This window comes from Anomaloglossus baeobatrachus, chromosome 2 (genome assembly GCF_048569485.1).
Source record: "Anomaloglossus baeobatrachus isolate aAnoBae1 chromosome 2, aAnoBae1.hap1, whole genome shotgun sequence".
NCBI lineage: Eukaryota > Metazoa > Chordata > Amphibia > Anura > Aromobatidae > Anomaloglossus > Anomaloglossus baeobatrachus.
Window position 1 is genome coordinate 594,168,156 of NC_134354.1, and position 15,623 is coordinate 594,183,778.

Sequence of the window (15,623 nt, forward strand, 5' to 3'; positions counted from 1 at the left end):
TCCCTGCATTCATGGAGAGGTTAAGTAAATTATTTATTACAAGCATTTTGGAACTTTATCAATATAATAAGATAAAACATTCCATTTAACATTCATGTGACTTATATTTTGTTTCGTCAAATTTGCCCCATACATAGTACAAGGTCATCTAATGGTAGGACCAATGAAATGGCTATAGAGCAGCAGTGGGATAAGCTGGAAGCCCAGGTCTGTAGCAGTAATAAAATAGAAACGCCAAAGATTAAAGGGGTATTCCCATCTCAAAGATCCTATCCCAATATGTAGTAGGTGTAATAATAATATTAGCAAATACCTCCAATTATAAATGTAGTATACTTTTCCTGATATAGCCAGATCTCTTACCTCATGTGCAGTGCATTGCAGCTTAGGTATCCCATGGTAATGTCCACTCATATAGTGACATTTAGTTAGCTCCTTGTGGTCGTAACCATAGATATCAAAGCTACAATGCCCTGAACATGAGGTAAGAGACATAACTATATCAGGAGATCTATACTACATTCCTAATTGGAGGTAATGGCTCATATATTACACCTACTATATATTTGGATAGGATCTTGGAGATGTGAGCACACCTTTAAGTGGCCTCTACATTCCCAAGAATCTAAAGCACTCTTCTAACCGAAGTGGGTGGGCACGTACCCTGGTGGTCGGAGTGCCACTGATAAGATATTTATAACAAAGAATGGCACATACACATACTCGATTTCTCAACAACACACTGTAACACAGAGGGATTTGTCTACCATAGGAAATAATCCCATCAGCACTATGGGGGATATCACCAAGATTTACACAATCCAAGATTAAGATGGCTTGTTTGATACACATCACAGATGAAGTTCCCCTGCTTAGGACCCCCATACAAGAGACAGGACAGAAAACCTCTGTTTTAGATACTTCAGGGAAATTGCCTGCCTAGATGTAGCTACCTAAGGTGAATCCCTTGGTGTAGGAGCTACACTCTGGGCAGTCATGCCCTGGATGGACCCTTGGCAATCAATTATATTGGCTTCTGTTTAAAAGTTATTTATCAGTGAAAGCATTCACATTTCTTATGGGTTTTTCAGTTTGTGAATGCTACAAGTGTTTTGTTTATTTTTTCCTCTGCCCTTTTAATTTATAAGGAGGGATTATACAAGCATTGAGGGGGTATAATATTTTTATCACTTATAAAATAGATGCTGCTACATTACTTATGAAGTGGACTCGTAGATCTGAACACTTGGGATCCTCTTCAGGGCTTCAATGTCTCATACAGTAAAAACAGAAATGTTATGAAATTGAAAAAGCTATGGAATGCAGTCTGTCCAGACTCAGGTAAGAAACCTGTGGCAAAGCCCGTTTCATTAGGCTCATATAGAGGCATGACATTTGCAATGCTATCATGTCTACTATTCCAACAATTTGTCACATTTAGCACTAAATGCTCCTGAGGGCCAAGCAGCACTGACTGTCTAGTGTAGGCTGGAAGAAAATACACCTTAACATAAGGCTAGTTTTCTCTAGCCATGGATTGTCCTTGGTGTGCTCTGTGTACACAACATCCCATTGCCATCATCAGTGTTTTGAGTGCTTACTAAGGCCCACTATCTCGTTGCATTTTAATTTGGCTTGCAGGTGAAGAAACTTTGTACTGAGAAATGTATGTCCTGAACCTAAAGCCCCCCATACACATAGACTAGACTAATGTCAGCAGCACACTCTGATATCAACATGGTTGGCCACTCGACTAATTTATATTAGGTACCGGTTGATTGATTGTCGGAGAGATGTCGATTGGGCATGTCTGACTTCAAACTGCTGATCCCTTTGCTGTCCGGGAAATAAGTCACCAGCAGAGATTTCCTTTGGTGGCTTTCTTGAAGAGAATACAAGAGCCCTTGGCCAAAGAAGTGCTCCTGTGTATGGTCAAGCTGGTCGAGATAGCTGTGGCTTGTAAATTGGTCATAGCATCATTCAGTCATGAATCTTTATATAGTGCCAACATTTTCCGCAGCGCTTTACAAATCAGAGGTTCATATACAAACAGTCATCAGTATCAGTTATAGAAAACACAATAATTAAAGCAAAAATAATGACAACCCTGCTTGTAAGAGCTTACAATCTACATTGAGGTTGGATGACAATGTACAGGTGCTTATTTACAATGATGGTCCAGCCATCTTGAAGAAATGGGGGATACATAAAGGCTGTCACCAGCCAATCTTTTGTAATGCTTTTAGGTGAGATGGAGTTTGATGGAGAATTATATTCAGAGAAATCGTGAATGGTCTGTATATGAAAGGACTTTGATTAGGGAACGTAATAGGCTGCCCTAAAAGATGTGCTTTTCGGGAGCGTTTAAAACTGTGTGGTTAGTCCTAATTTATTTGGGTAGAGCATTCCAGAGAATTGGTGCAGTTCAGGAGCCGTCTTGGAGCCGTAAGTGGGAGATTCAGATTAGTGCGGATGTTAATCGAAAGATTCTTGTGGAGCATAGAGAACGGGTAGGCTGATAGACAGAGAGAAGGGTGGAGATGGGGGGGGGGGGGGGGGACCACACTGTGGAGAGCTTTGTGGTTGAGAACAAGGAATTTAAATTGGATCCCGTAATGTAAGGGCAGCCAGTGCAATGACTGGCACAGAGCGTAAGTCATTTCATGTGTATGAGGACTAGTAGCAATCACACTGAAGATTATTACCCAGTAACAAGCAACCAAGTAAAAGGCCTCGGATCTGGAGCATAGTTCATTCACTTAAGGCCCACATACCGATTAGACTAATGTTGGCCAAATTCCCTAAAACAGGCTTGCTGACACTCTAATGTGTACAGAACCACCAGTCGACTAATAGACAGGGGTAATATTCAATTGCCATTTCCAATTTTAGACAATGTTTACTATCCTAGCAAATCTAACAGCTAAAATAAGTGCCAAAAACCCAGTTGAATGAGCATTCGAATGAAAACTTGTTCACGAATTTTAGCCCGAGTACACGTCGCAGTGATAGTCTGAAGGAAGAAAGAGCAAATGTTACAGATCTCTTCTTTTATGTGGTGCAAATAATGATCATGTCTCTCCTTACAATCAGATTTGCTGCCATCAGTAAGCAAACTGTAGGACACCGAACAATCATTCTAACAATGGTCCATCCTCATGGAGCTTAGGGGTGCTTCACACACAGCGAGCTCGCTGCCGAGATCGCTGCTTAGTCACGCTTTTTGTGACGCAGCAGTGACCTCATTAGCGATCTCGCGGTGTGTGACACTGAGCAGCGATCTGGCCCCTGCTGCGAGATCGCTGCTCGTTACACACAGCCCTGGTTCGTTTTCTTCAAAGGCGCTCTCCCGCTGTGACACACAGATCGCTGTGTGTCACAGCGAGAGAGCGACAAATGAAGCGAGCAGGGAGCAGGAGCCGGCGTCTGGCAGCTGTGGAGGCTGGTAACTAAGATAAACATCGGGTAACCAAGGTGGTTACCCGATATTTACCTTAGTTACCAGCCTCCGCAGCTCTCACGCTGCCTGTGCTGCCGGCTCCGGCTCTCTGCACATGTAGCTGCTGTACACATCGGGTTAATTAACCCGATGTGTACTGTAGCTAGGAGAGCAAGGAGCCAGCGCTCAGTGTGCGCGGCTCCCTGCTCTCTGCACATGTAGCTGCATTACACATCGGGTTAATTAACGCGATGTGTACTGTAGCTAGGAGAGCAAGGAGCCAGCGCTCAGTGTGCGCGGCTCCCTGCTCTCTGCACATGTAGCTGCATTACACATCGGGTTAATTAACGCGATGTGTACTGTAGCTAGGAGAGCAAGGAGCCAGCGCTCAGTGTGCGCGGCTCCCTGCTCCATGCACACACAGCTAAGCGGTGTGCGCTGGTAACTAATGTAAATATCGGGTAACCATACCCGATGTTTACCTTAGTTACCAGTGTCCGCAGCTTCCAGACGCCGGCTCCGTGCAAGCGCAGCGTCGCTTGGACGTCGCTGCTGGCTGGGGGCTGTTCACTGGTCGCTGGTGAGATCTGCCTGTTTGACAGCTCACCAGCGACCATGTAGCGATGCAGCAGCGATCCTGACCAGGTCAGATCGCTGGTCGGATCGCTGCTGCATCGCTAAAGTGTGAAGGTACCCTTACATCGGCCAAGGTTAAAGGGCAATTAGAATAGTTAAAATCTGGCACTCCCAATTCTGTCTCCTATTTAAAGCTGATAGAGCTGAAAGCATAACAAATTACAAGCATACTGTATATCAGATATAAAGTAAAGAAAAGAAACAACCCATGTAGAAGGAAGAACCTCTATTTCTACAAAAACCGCGCAGAAGAATACAAAGCAAATTTCCACTCGGATCCATGAGGCTTCCCCCATAACTCCCTCAAATGTGCGTTTTGCATAAACTACACTCCACAAATGAAATTTATGCAAAATGCACATTGGAGTGGATGACGGGGGAACTATCGAGAGCATTTTTATGTATCTGGGTCTGTATACTAACCAATTGGGTTTAACTAAATAGCTCTGTCTTATTTTTGTAATGGGATTTCATATGTATTTATTGGGGTTGCGCAATTTAATTATTCATTAGTTTTCATACATCCATTCCTAATATATAATGAGCTATATAACTATTAAATGCCCAGGAGGACATCATCCAGTGTTACACAGACAGTGCCCCTCTTTACGTTTTCTGCCTGCTGCTCACTTCATTGACTTTTTCCATATATACTGATTAACAGTAAGCCACTGTCATGATTAGTTCACTGTAGTTTTATATAGTTTCCCTACCTGTCGGATGTTTTATGTTTTTTAATGGCAACCTGTTTTGTTTTTAAATGATTCGTTTGGTTATTTAAATGGCTTCCTTCTTGGATACTTCCTTATAGGTATGTAGCTATAAGAGAAGCCGGGAGAGTTCTCAATATAAAATGACTACGTTATCCATACATTGAAAGGGAACCGGTCACCACTTTTTTGGCCTATAAGCTGCGGCCACCACCACCGGGCTCTTATATACAGCATTCTAACTTGCAGTATATAAGAGCCCAGGCCGGGGGTATAACATAAACACTTTATAATACTTACCTAACGGTCACGCTGTGGGCCTTATGGGCGTCTCCGTTGTCCGGTGCCGGCGCCTCCTCTTTCGACCATCTTCATCCTCTTTCTGCAGCCTGTGTGAATGACGCTGCTACGTCATACAAACTCGTCGGTCCTGCGCAGGCGCACTACAATACTATAATCGCAGATCAAAGTGTGCCTGCTCAGGACCTAAATGCCGGCGAGTGTGGATGACGTCGGACCTGTCATGCACCGCAGCTAGAGAAGAAGGAGAGCAAAGATGGCTGAAAGAGGCGGCGCCGGCACCGAAGAACGGAGACGCCCATAAGGTCCACAGCGCGACCATTAGGTAAGTATTATAAAGTGTTTTTTAGGTTATACCCCCGGCCTGGGCTCTTATACACAGCAAGTTAGAATGCTGTATCTAAGAGCCCGGTGGTGGTGGCCGCAGCTTGTAGTCCAAAAAAGTGGTGACAGGTTCCCTTTGAACATACAATAATTGCAGCAAGGCAACATATTAAAAATTGAAATACTAAGTATCAAATGGAAACAGAAGCTCTATTCTTCATAACACCTAACTTCTAACACATCCTTGTCATTTAGTGCCTACGGAGAGAAAAAAAAAAAATAAAAAAATGCAACAGAACCTGAGATTGGAATACTGGTAAAGCCAGAGGCTAGATTGGTGTAATTATCATTACAGTCATGTAGCCAAAGAATTTTACAAAATGTACAGAATGCAAAGAAGGAAAACATTTCTGTACTAACATTAGATTTAGTTTTTCTTACCTGGGCACATTGCTTTCATACAATGCAATTCAGTGAATATTTTATCAGCAGATTTCCCGTAACAATAGACTATTATTTATTTCATTTGTTCCTACAGCACCAGCATATTCTACAGCGCTATACACACATGGTCATCACTCATGGCCACCAGTGGGGCTTAAGATCTAAATTCCCCAGCGGTAAGTGTTTGGAATGTGGAAAGATACATGTGGACAACACACAAACTCCACGCCAATTTGTCTTTGGGCCGATTTGTTCCCGGAACGGTGCTAAACAGTGAACCAACGTGCTACCACACTTAGCCCAAAGTATGTAACTGAACTTCTCCTGACTTATATATTACTAGATCCCCACAGAGTTGATGGAGAAGAAAGTGTGATCTTTTGGCCTCTTCTTCGTAGGTACCATAGAGTATCCATTCCATTTTTACATATAGCAAAGTTCATAAGACTGCAGCGTCCTATACAAAGCCACCGGAAGTATAGTTTGTTTTTTTTTCTTCCCAATAGCTGTCAATGGAGAATACAGATGCGAGGACATTCATCCAGACTGTAGCTATTGTCAGGTGTATGCTTTATAACCGTATAATTTTGACAGTGGTGACAAGCCCAGTATGCAAGTAGCTTAAAAGCCACTATATACAGTATATAACAAAATTGAGTACACTCCTCTAATTTTTTGTAAATATTTTAGAGGATGTGCACTCTAAGTGGAACCTGTCTTGTTAGGCCACCGTGCTGCAGCTCAGTTTCAGGGTGATGGCAATCTTCTTATAGCCTAGGCCATCTTTATGTAGAGCAGAAATTCTATATTTAAGATCCTCAGAGAATTCATTGCCATGAGGTGCCATGTTGAAATTCCAATGAGTATGAGAGAGTGTGTGAGTGATAACCTCAAATTTAACACATCTGCTCCCCATTCACATCTGAGACCTTGCAACACTAATAAGTCACAAGACACTGGAGAAGGGAAATAGCTAATTGGGCAAATTCTGGCCATTTTCACTTAGTAGTGTACTTACTTTTTTTTGTCAGCTGTTTAGACATTAATGGCTGTGTTAAGTTATTTAGAGTGACATCAAATTTACAAATGTACATTGTATCAAAGTGTCAGCCTCAGGGTGGTTCATTGAAAAGGTACAAAAATGTGAGAGGCGTACTCACGTTTGTGATATACTGTACATTAGACTAAAGTTGTCTGACCTACTAATATTGTCCGCTGGCCTCCCGACTCTCCCCCGACAGATGATAGCCGGTAAGTGAAGGATCAGGCCAGCTGAATTTCAACAGACGATCCTTTTGTTCTTTATTGAGATGAGCCGCTATCTGGCAGCGGCTTCCTCATACAAAAAAAAAAAAAAAAGAAGAAGAAGGATGGCTTGCCGAACCAAGCATTCCTGTGTATGGAGAAACCAGGAGAATAGCTATTCAGCCAACAACTTCCCCATGTGTATTATTCCTCATTATCTATAATGTGGAGCTTTTGCATCACTTACTGTTCTAATATCTGGTCATATTTAGCCAGGGCTTCTCTTTCAGCTGTGACTGCTCGCTCCTTCTCAGAAACAGCATTGTCCTTTGCTTCCCTTAAATTCCTAGAGATGGGCAAAAAAAAAAAATAAGTACAAAATAATGAATGCTTTATTAGATTGCTTAATTACATATTGTAAGGAGATTACCATTAGTTATAAAGACAAACAATAATCTGTAGACATCTCGTTCTGTGCTAACCATGACCCATTACATTCTAGTATAATACTCGTATATAGGCCCCAATTTATCATTGCCTATGCGCCTGTTTTTTTGTCAATTTTGTGCCATTTTTTTTATTTGCCCCCAATTCAGTCTATTTGAGCCTTTTTGAAGCTGTTTTTGTATGTGCTAGCCTTGCTTGTTTTTTGCTTTGTGAACACAGTTCAGGGATTACAGATGTTTTTGTGATACTTCAATTGTTTCTTTTTGTAAAACTTGGAGCAACGTCACTCCATTCCTCCAATGGAGTATTTTTTGCCACACTGTTTGCCCATTTATTACTATGTGTAAAAATTCATGAACTGCACGCATCATTGTGATGAATTTGGCGCCAAAAAGTCAACTAATACAAGCCAAAAAAGGAAAGGTACTTATAAAACGCAAATGGTGAATAGGAGCCATAGACTTTTTAAAGATCCCTTATAAACAGACACACACCCTCTGAACACATGCTAATCGGTAACTAAAGCTCCGATTTTCTGATATAGAATCTTACATTTCCTGAACATATATACATTAATCGTTATATAGCAACATGTCTGCAGATGCCAATGGAAGGGCATGCAGCGTATGCAGATTCTGATGTTTGTGGAACTGTATAAGTAAGTGGAGCTCAGACCACTACAACTGTAAGGTATTCAGAATTCACTGGAATCAAAATAATTCACAACAGTGGTTCATCAAACTGGAAGGAATTTGGAAGGGAGTCTTAGCAAGAATGGCTTGCCTTCCAGAGAAGTGGTCAGACAAACAACCTTTCTTTCCGGCTTCCCCATACATATGCACGCTCTGTCTTGAAGAGCGCTCTTGTGTTTTCAGTAGAAATACCGTAGGTGAGTAAGCCACTGCCAAACACCTCTATGGCTGCTAATATCCAAATTGACTATTCTTGCCTCCACACAGCTACCTTTGGGGAAACAGCCCCATACACATTAGATAAAAGTCTGATTCAATGTGTATGGCTCCCAAGAGTTATTAAAAAATTCCAGATATTTCCACCACTATATGATCAGCTGCACAAATTGAAATTTATAGGACTACCACTGCATATTCAGCTGAGGAATGGGAGAAATTTGCAGTGAAAATCTGAAGAAAGCTTATTTTTCCATCTGGAAAATTGGTTTACTTGTGCATCACGTATTGTAGACTATATCTGTGTGTATTATACTGCACCATGGTGTAGATTAAAGGGAATCCAAATGCCATGTCTAAACATACCCCAGAAGCGTGTGATATGCTTTTACTCAACCATATACATGGTGTTGTCGGCCCTCACTCTTCGTCTACACGAATAAAATAATTAAGCTTGAAAGGCAGATAGAAACTCTTCAGTTTCTATCTCATGCTTATTATGAGATTATTAACTTGATAGACTGTTACCTGTGAATAGACAGAATTATCTAAAGCCTGTAATTAAGCGCAGTCGTCTACTTCCTCGACATGTTGTGGGCTGCTCGGTCCTGTACTCCCTATTGTCAAATGCGGCTCATTGTTAATTCTATTAAATGTTGGTTGCGCTGATGTAATACCATATTCGACACATTCTTAAAAAGACACTGCAAATGTCAAAACTTCTCCCAACAAGTCAAAGTGATGAGCTCAATGGGACGCACCCAGAGCGGATCCACAACGGGCCGAATGTTAGAAAGAAGAAGCTATTTCATGACTTTCTTCTGTAACTGTATTTTATGTAAAGGGCATCTCCAAAACGTACGGTACATACGATGATGTAACAACAAGAAAGACAAGATACAAATATGACAAGTGCTAAGCATGGAGAAATGCAGTACTCCACTTCTCACAAAAAGGACGAACCCTTCACGATAGGTGGTAAAATCTTCTCCCTCTGGCAGAGAGTATTGATAAGTGAAGGATCGGGTGCTTTCAATTCACAAGCCCAATCCGATCGTTGTGCCGGGGGATAAGTCGCTGTGACAAGTGTCTGGCAGGATCTTGCTCCCATTTCTCCATTGGAAACACATTAGCGTTCATCTGTGCAGGGAATTCATGTATATGGCGGAGTCGGTAGAGATCACGGTCTGCCGACATCCCGGTACGGTGTATGGGCACAATTACTCAGAAAGGTAACTCTGGCAACAATCAGTATTTGTTGAGCTTTTGGCACCGCAGTATTCCTGCACCATTTCTGCACCTTCGTTTACCTGCGTTTTTCAGTGTTTTTGTGTGTGCTTTAACATTTGTTTTTATTGCGTTTCTGACGCTGCGTTTTTTTGTCTGTTTGTTATGTCATGCTTTAAAATAAAGCTTGCTCTGTTTTTGAAACTTCCTGGTATTGACTTTCTTAGATGCAGATTACATGCATTTTTGATTCTTTAATGCCTCGAAAACGCACTAAAAACACATGCTTCTTTTCACCTGTTGATTTTCTGCATCTAATGCAAGTCTATGGAAAAATTTTGAACAGAAAACTCAGCGTAACAGCAAGAGTAATTGACATGCTGTGGATTGTAAACAAAATAAAAAACAAAAAAAAACCCAAAAACACATGATATGTCAATTAATGCAGTGGAAAAAAGATGTATGGCGGACATGAGATTTCTGCAGATCCCATCCACAGTTCTTGCACTGTACAACACTGCACTTCTGATGCAGTGAAAACACACAGCGTCAAAAACGCGATGAAAACTCATCGCGGGCACGCACCATTAACGTGTTTGTATAGGATAAGCAGGACACAAACTCATTAACGTCAATGGGGAAGAGATGCAATAACACACAAGTAGCATGCAGGTGTGGCTCGGTCTTTGGAAGAAAGCAAGAAGGTTTTTCTAACCCTGCACAGCAATGTTAAAGAGAAGTCACCATTAGAAAATGACTATTGCTGAACTCTTTTTTTTTTTTTTTTTTTTGTGCTACATGTTTTTTTTTAGATCATTATCTAGATGAAGGAAAAAAAACTTGTCATTTTCACACTGGGGCTTTTTTTCGTCTAACTTCCTATGTAGCTCAGCCACAATGAATAGACTCAGACCCTAGCTTTGTTATTGAAGCATCAAATGACCATGTCCAAGTCATTGTGAAGGGAGGGAGAGCTGTGACATCACTTATTGTGATTGGTGGATGCCGTGTTATCAACCGTCGTTGTAATCCTGCCTCTGATGATAACGAAACTGCTGTAAACTCTTCCTGAAAGTACAGTAATTCTAAAGGCCCCGTCACACTAAGCAACATCGCTAGCAACATCGCTGGTAACGAACAACTTTTGTGACGTTGCTAGCGATGTTGCTGTGTGTGACATCCAGCAACAACCTGGCCCCTGCTGTGAGGTCGTTGGTTGTTGCTGAATGTCCTGGGCCATTTTTTAGTTGTTGCTGTCCTGCTGTGAAGCACAGATCGCTGTGTGTGACAGCGAGACAGCAACAACTAATGTGCAGTGAGCAGGAGCCGGCTTCTGCTGAGGCTGGTAACTAATGTAAACATCGGGTAACCAAGAAGCCCTGTCCTTGGTTACCCGATATTTACCTTTGATACCAGACTCCTCCGCTCTCACTGCCTGTGCTGCCGGCTCCTGCTCTGTGCACAGATAGCTGCAGCACACATCAGGCAATTAACCCGATGTGTGCTGTAACTAGGAGAGCAAGGAGCCAGCACTAAGCAGTGTGCGCTGCTCCCTGCTCTGTGCACATTTAGCTGCAGCACACATCGGGTTAATTAACCTGATGTGTGCTGTAACTAGGAGACTGGGGGCTGGTCACTGGTTGCTGGTGAGCTCACCAGCAACTCGTGTAGCCACGCTCCAGCGATCCCTGCCAGGTCAGGTTGCTGGTGGGATCGCTGGAGCGTCGCAGTGTGACAGCTCACCAGCAACCTCCTAGCAACTTACCAGCGATCCCTATCGTTGTTGGGATCGCTGGTAAGTTGCTTAGTGTGACTGGACCTTAAGATAGGCCTCAGTGGCCTCTGTACAAGTTTCAAGATTACAAACTTTGTATTTTAATAAACATTATAATTACAATTAAAACAAAAAAAAAAAAACGATTTAAACCACAGGTCATTTTTATGATGATATGTTGCCTTTAACCCTAGAACGCGCAACCATAGAAAGCTACAATAGAAAACAAGTAACCTAGCAGGCCTGCGAGGCCCCAGGTATGCACTCTAGGGTTAAGTTGTTTACAACATAAATCAAAGCCAAAATCTCTCAGTGCTAAAAATGTAAACAGATAATCGACAAAAAAATGATATATCACTTCCCCAAAAGACCAAAATGTGTTGACAGAACCAATTGCAACACATTCTGTTATGGTCCTATGTGGATAATCTCTTTACAAATGTGCATATTAAAGGGATTCATTTACGTAGTGCGGAGACATGTGAATAAGCGCCAATAAGAGCTGGTCAGATACCTATCGCAGAACTAGCATCAGGCTTAATATGTTTAACAACGTACTGCAAATCCTTACCTGTTTTCCCGCTCGTACATTTCCTTTGATGCTCCACGAAGTTGTTCAATTTCTTGATTTGTCTTTAGTCTTATTTGTTCCAATTCATTGCGGAGTTTGTTTTCATATTCAGTTTTATAATGGTCTCTGCAATTAAAGATATTTGCATAATGCATACACAGTCATTCCTTTGTACAGACTTTTATGACTGATTCTTTTCTGCCACTGCTGTGCCCTGACTTACACTGCATCTACGGCCACCAATAGCTTTGAATTTAGTGAGAATACTATTTTACAGTGCACCAAGGTGACCCCGCCTCCACAGTTGTATCGTTATAACAGAAGAAATTAAGAGAATTACATTTAATGTATGGAAGAAAGAGAAACTCTTGTGTTTTAGACTTAAAGGGAACCTGTCACCAGATTTGGTGACTATAAGCTGCGGCAATCACCAGTGAGCTCTTGCTGTATATAAGAACCCAGGCTGCTGTGTAGAACGAAATAATGAGTTTATAATACCTACCTAAATGGTCGGTGCGGTGAAGACTGGTCAGATGGGTGGCTCCGTTCTCCGGGTGCGGCGCCTTCTCTATCGGCCATCTTTGTCCTCCTTCTTTTGAAGCCTGGGTGCATGACGCGTCCTGAGTCATGCACACGTGTTGGCATTGAGGTCCTGCACAGGTGCACTCTGATCTGCCTGAGCAGGACAGATCAAAGTATTCTACTGCGCCAGTGCAGAACCTCAATGCCAGCGCGTGTGCATGACTGAGGACGCGTCATGCACCCAGGCTTCAAAAGAAGGAGGACAACGACGGCGGACAGAGAAGGCGCTGCACCCGGAGAACGGAGCCACCCATTTGACTAGTCTGCACCGCACCGCCCCTCAGGTGAGTATTATAAACTCATTTTTTCATTCTACACAGCAGCTTGGGCTCTTATATACAGCATTCTAACATGCTGTATATAAGAGCACACTGGTTATTGCCGCAGCTTATACTCACCAAATCTGGTGACAGGTTCCCTTTAAAAGCCATAATTGGAAGTCGTTGCTTCTGATATTGATGTTCTGTGTGCATGTAAAATACTATAGGCTTTATTATAGTGTGACCATGTCCAGTATACATTAATTCCAATTTCTGGATGGCAAGAACTTGAAGTTATTTTCCTTGAACATTATGAAAAGTTTTGTTAGTTTGTTTTGTTTAAATTGTGGTGCAAACTTTGGAAATGACAAATACATTAAACATCTGAGCTGAGAAGCACTGACCTAGAGGCAACATATTTTTCATACAGTTCTTCTCTGGCTTTTTTGGCATCTTCCAGCTGGCTTTGAAGCCTTTCCATGCAGTCCTCCTCATGGGTACAGCGAATATTCAGTTCCATGTTCTGTCGGTTTAGAAATTCTTTATCTTTTTGGAGCAAAGATACAGACTGACGTAGTGTTGTCACCTATACAGTGGACAGAAGTGCACACAATAATCATTTTACCTGCAGCAAAATGAGCTGCAGCTTCCATTTTACTTACTATTAGTAACTTGTATGCTGTGTATAAAGAATGGAGTAATATATTATTGAAAAAGCAAAACAAGGTAAATTAGTGGTGACACCTCCATGTACCACATTTCACCAGTAAGGCCAGTGGCTGGCTGCAGAGGACCATGAATGGACGGGCCTTCTACTCTACGAGACTGGAAGAGCTACTAGAATAGCAGCACTAGAGCGGCAGAGGACTGAAGAGGTAAGTAATCATTATTTGCTGCTGGAAAGTATTGCTTGCAAAAAAACAAACAAAAAAAACAAAACACCTTGGGTAAAATAAATGAATATGTAGCCAATTAGTAAAAACAGTTAGCTTAGTTTCAACAGTGACAAAAAAGAGAATTTTGTTACTTACCGTAAATTCTTTTTCTTATAGTTCCGTATTGGGAGACCCAAACCATGGGTGTTTAGCTTCTGCCTCCGGAGGACACACAAAGTACTACACTTAAAAGTGGAGCTCCTCCCTCTGAGCTTATACACCCCCTGGTAGCCAGTCCTAGCCAGTTTAGTGCAAAAGCTGAAGGAGAATAGCCACCCACAAGTAGAACCGAGAAAGAACAGGAACAACCGGAGACTCTGTCCACGACAACAGCCGGTGATAACACACGGAACAAGAAAATTTCCAACAGGCAGGGAGCTGGGTCTCCCAATACGGAACTATAGGAAAAAGAATTTACGGTAAGTAACAAAATTCTCTTTTTCTTTATCGTTCCTTTGGGAGACCCAGACCATGGGACGTTCCAAAGCTGTCCCTGGGTGGGAATAAACAGAAAAAACTAAGAAGTAGGCGGAGCCTAACTTCACAAGTGGGCGACAGCCGCCTGAAGGATGCGTCTGCCCAAGCTCGCATCTGCCGAAGCATGAGCATGCACTTGCTAGTGCTTCGAAAAGGTATGCAGGCTAGTCCAAGTGGCAGCCTGACAGACTTGTTGAGCCGTAGCCTGGTGCCTAAAAGCCCAAGAGGCACCGACAGCTCTGGTCGAGTGTGCTTTGATCCCCGGAGGGGGAGGCACCTGAGTACTCTGGTAGGCTTAAGCGCAGCGGTGCGAGCCACATAAATCCGGAGAGCACGCACCAGATCTAGAGTATGCAGCTCTTTCTCAAAGCGATGAACAGGGGCCGGACAGAAGGAAGGCAAGGAAATATCCTGGTTAAGGTGGAAGGGAGAGACCACCTTAGGAAGAAAGTCCGGGGTCGGACGGAGAACTACCTTGTCTTGGTGAAAAACCAAAAAAGGTGACTCCGAGGAGAGCGCAGCCAAATCAGAGACTCTCCTGAGAGATGTTATGGCAACTAGAAAGGCCACCTTTTGAGAAAGACGATACAAAGAAACCTGCCTAAGAGGCTCAAAGGGGGGTTTCTGCAATACCGTGAGGACCAAGTTAAGGTCCCAGGGATCCAAGGGCCACCGATAAGGCGGAATGATGTGAGACGCACCTTGCATGAAGGTGCGGATCTGAGCCAGCCGGGCGAGACGCCGCTGGAACAGCACTGAGAGCTGAGACTTGTCCCTTGAGAGAGTTGAGGGACAGTCCTAGCTGCAGACCGGACTGTAAAAAAGACAGAAGGGTCGGCAACGAAAATGGCCAAGGAGAATGGCCGGAAGAGCGACACCAGGACAGGAAAATTTTCCAAGTCCTGTGATAGATCTTGACGGAGGAAGACTTACGGGCCAGAGTCATAGTGGAGATGACTTCAGGAGGAATACCAGAAGTCGTCAAAATCCAGGACTCAAGAGCCACGCAGTCAAATTGAGTGCCGCAGAATTCGGGCGGAAAAACGGACCTTGCGAGAGGTCTGGACGGTCCGGAAGATGCCACGGCATCTCCACGGACAGTTGGAGCAGGTCCGGATACCAAGCTCACCTGGGCCAGTCCGGTGCAATGAGGATGACTCGACGGCCCTCCATTCTGATCTGGCGCAGGACTCTGGGCAAGAGAGCTAGAGGGGGAAACACGTAGGACAGACGAAACTGGGACCAGTCTTGAACCAGAGCGTCCGCGGCGAAGGCCTGAGGATCGTGGGAGCGAGCCACGTAAACCGGAACCTTGTTGTTGTGACGGGATGCCATTAGGTCCAC

The 15,623-nt window shown here is 43.2% G+C and overlaps 1 protein-coding gene across 2 annotated transcripts in view; it reads right to left on the minus strand.

Moving 5' to 3' along the window:
* PIBF1 (progesterone immunomodulatory binding factor 1) overlaps window positions 1–15,623 on the minus strand; it is a 344,403-nt gene that overhangs the window by 224,023 nt on the left and 104,757 nt on the right. For both annotated transcript variants that reach the window (XM_075336819.1, XM_075336818.1), the window contains exons 8-10: window positions 13,272–13,453; window positions 12,026–12,151; window positions 7,346–7,444 (exon numbers count right to left, since the gene is read on the minus strand). In XM_075336819.1, the coding sequence (XP_075192934.1) occupies window positions 7,346–7,444; window positions 12,026–12,151; window positions 13,272–13,453 (407 nt within the window). The remainder of the gene's footprint in view (window positions 1–7,345; window positions 7,445–12,025; window positions 12,152–13,271; window positions 13,454–15,623) is intronic.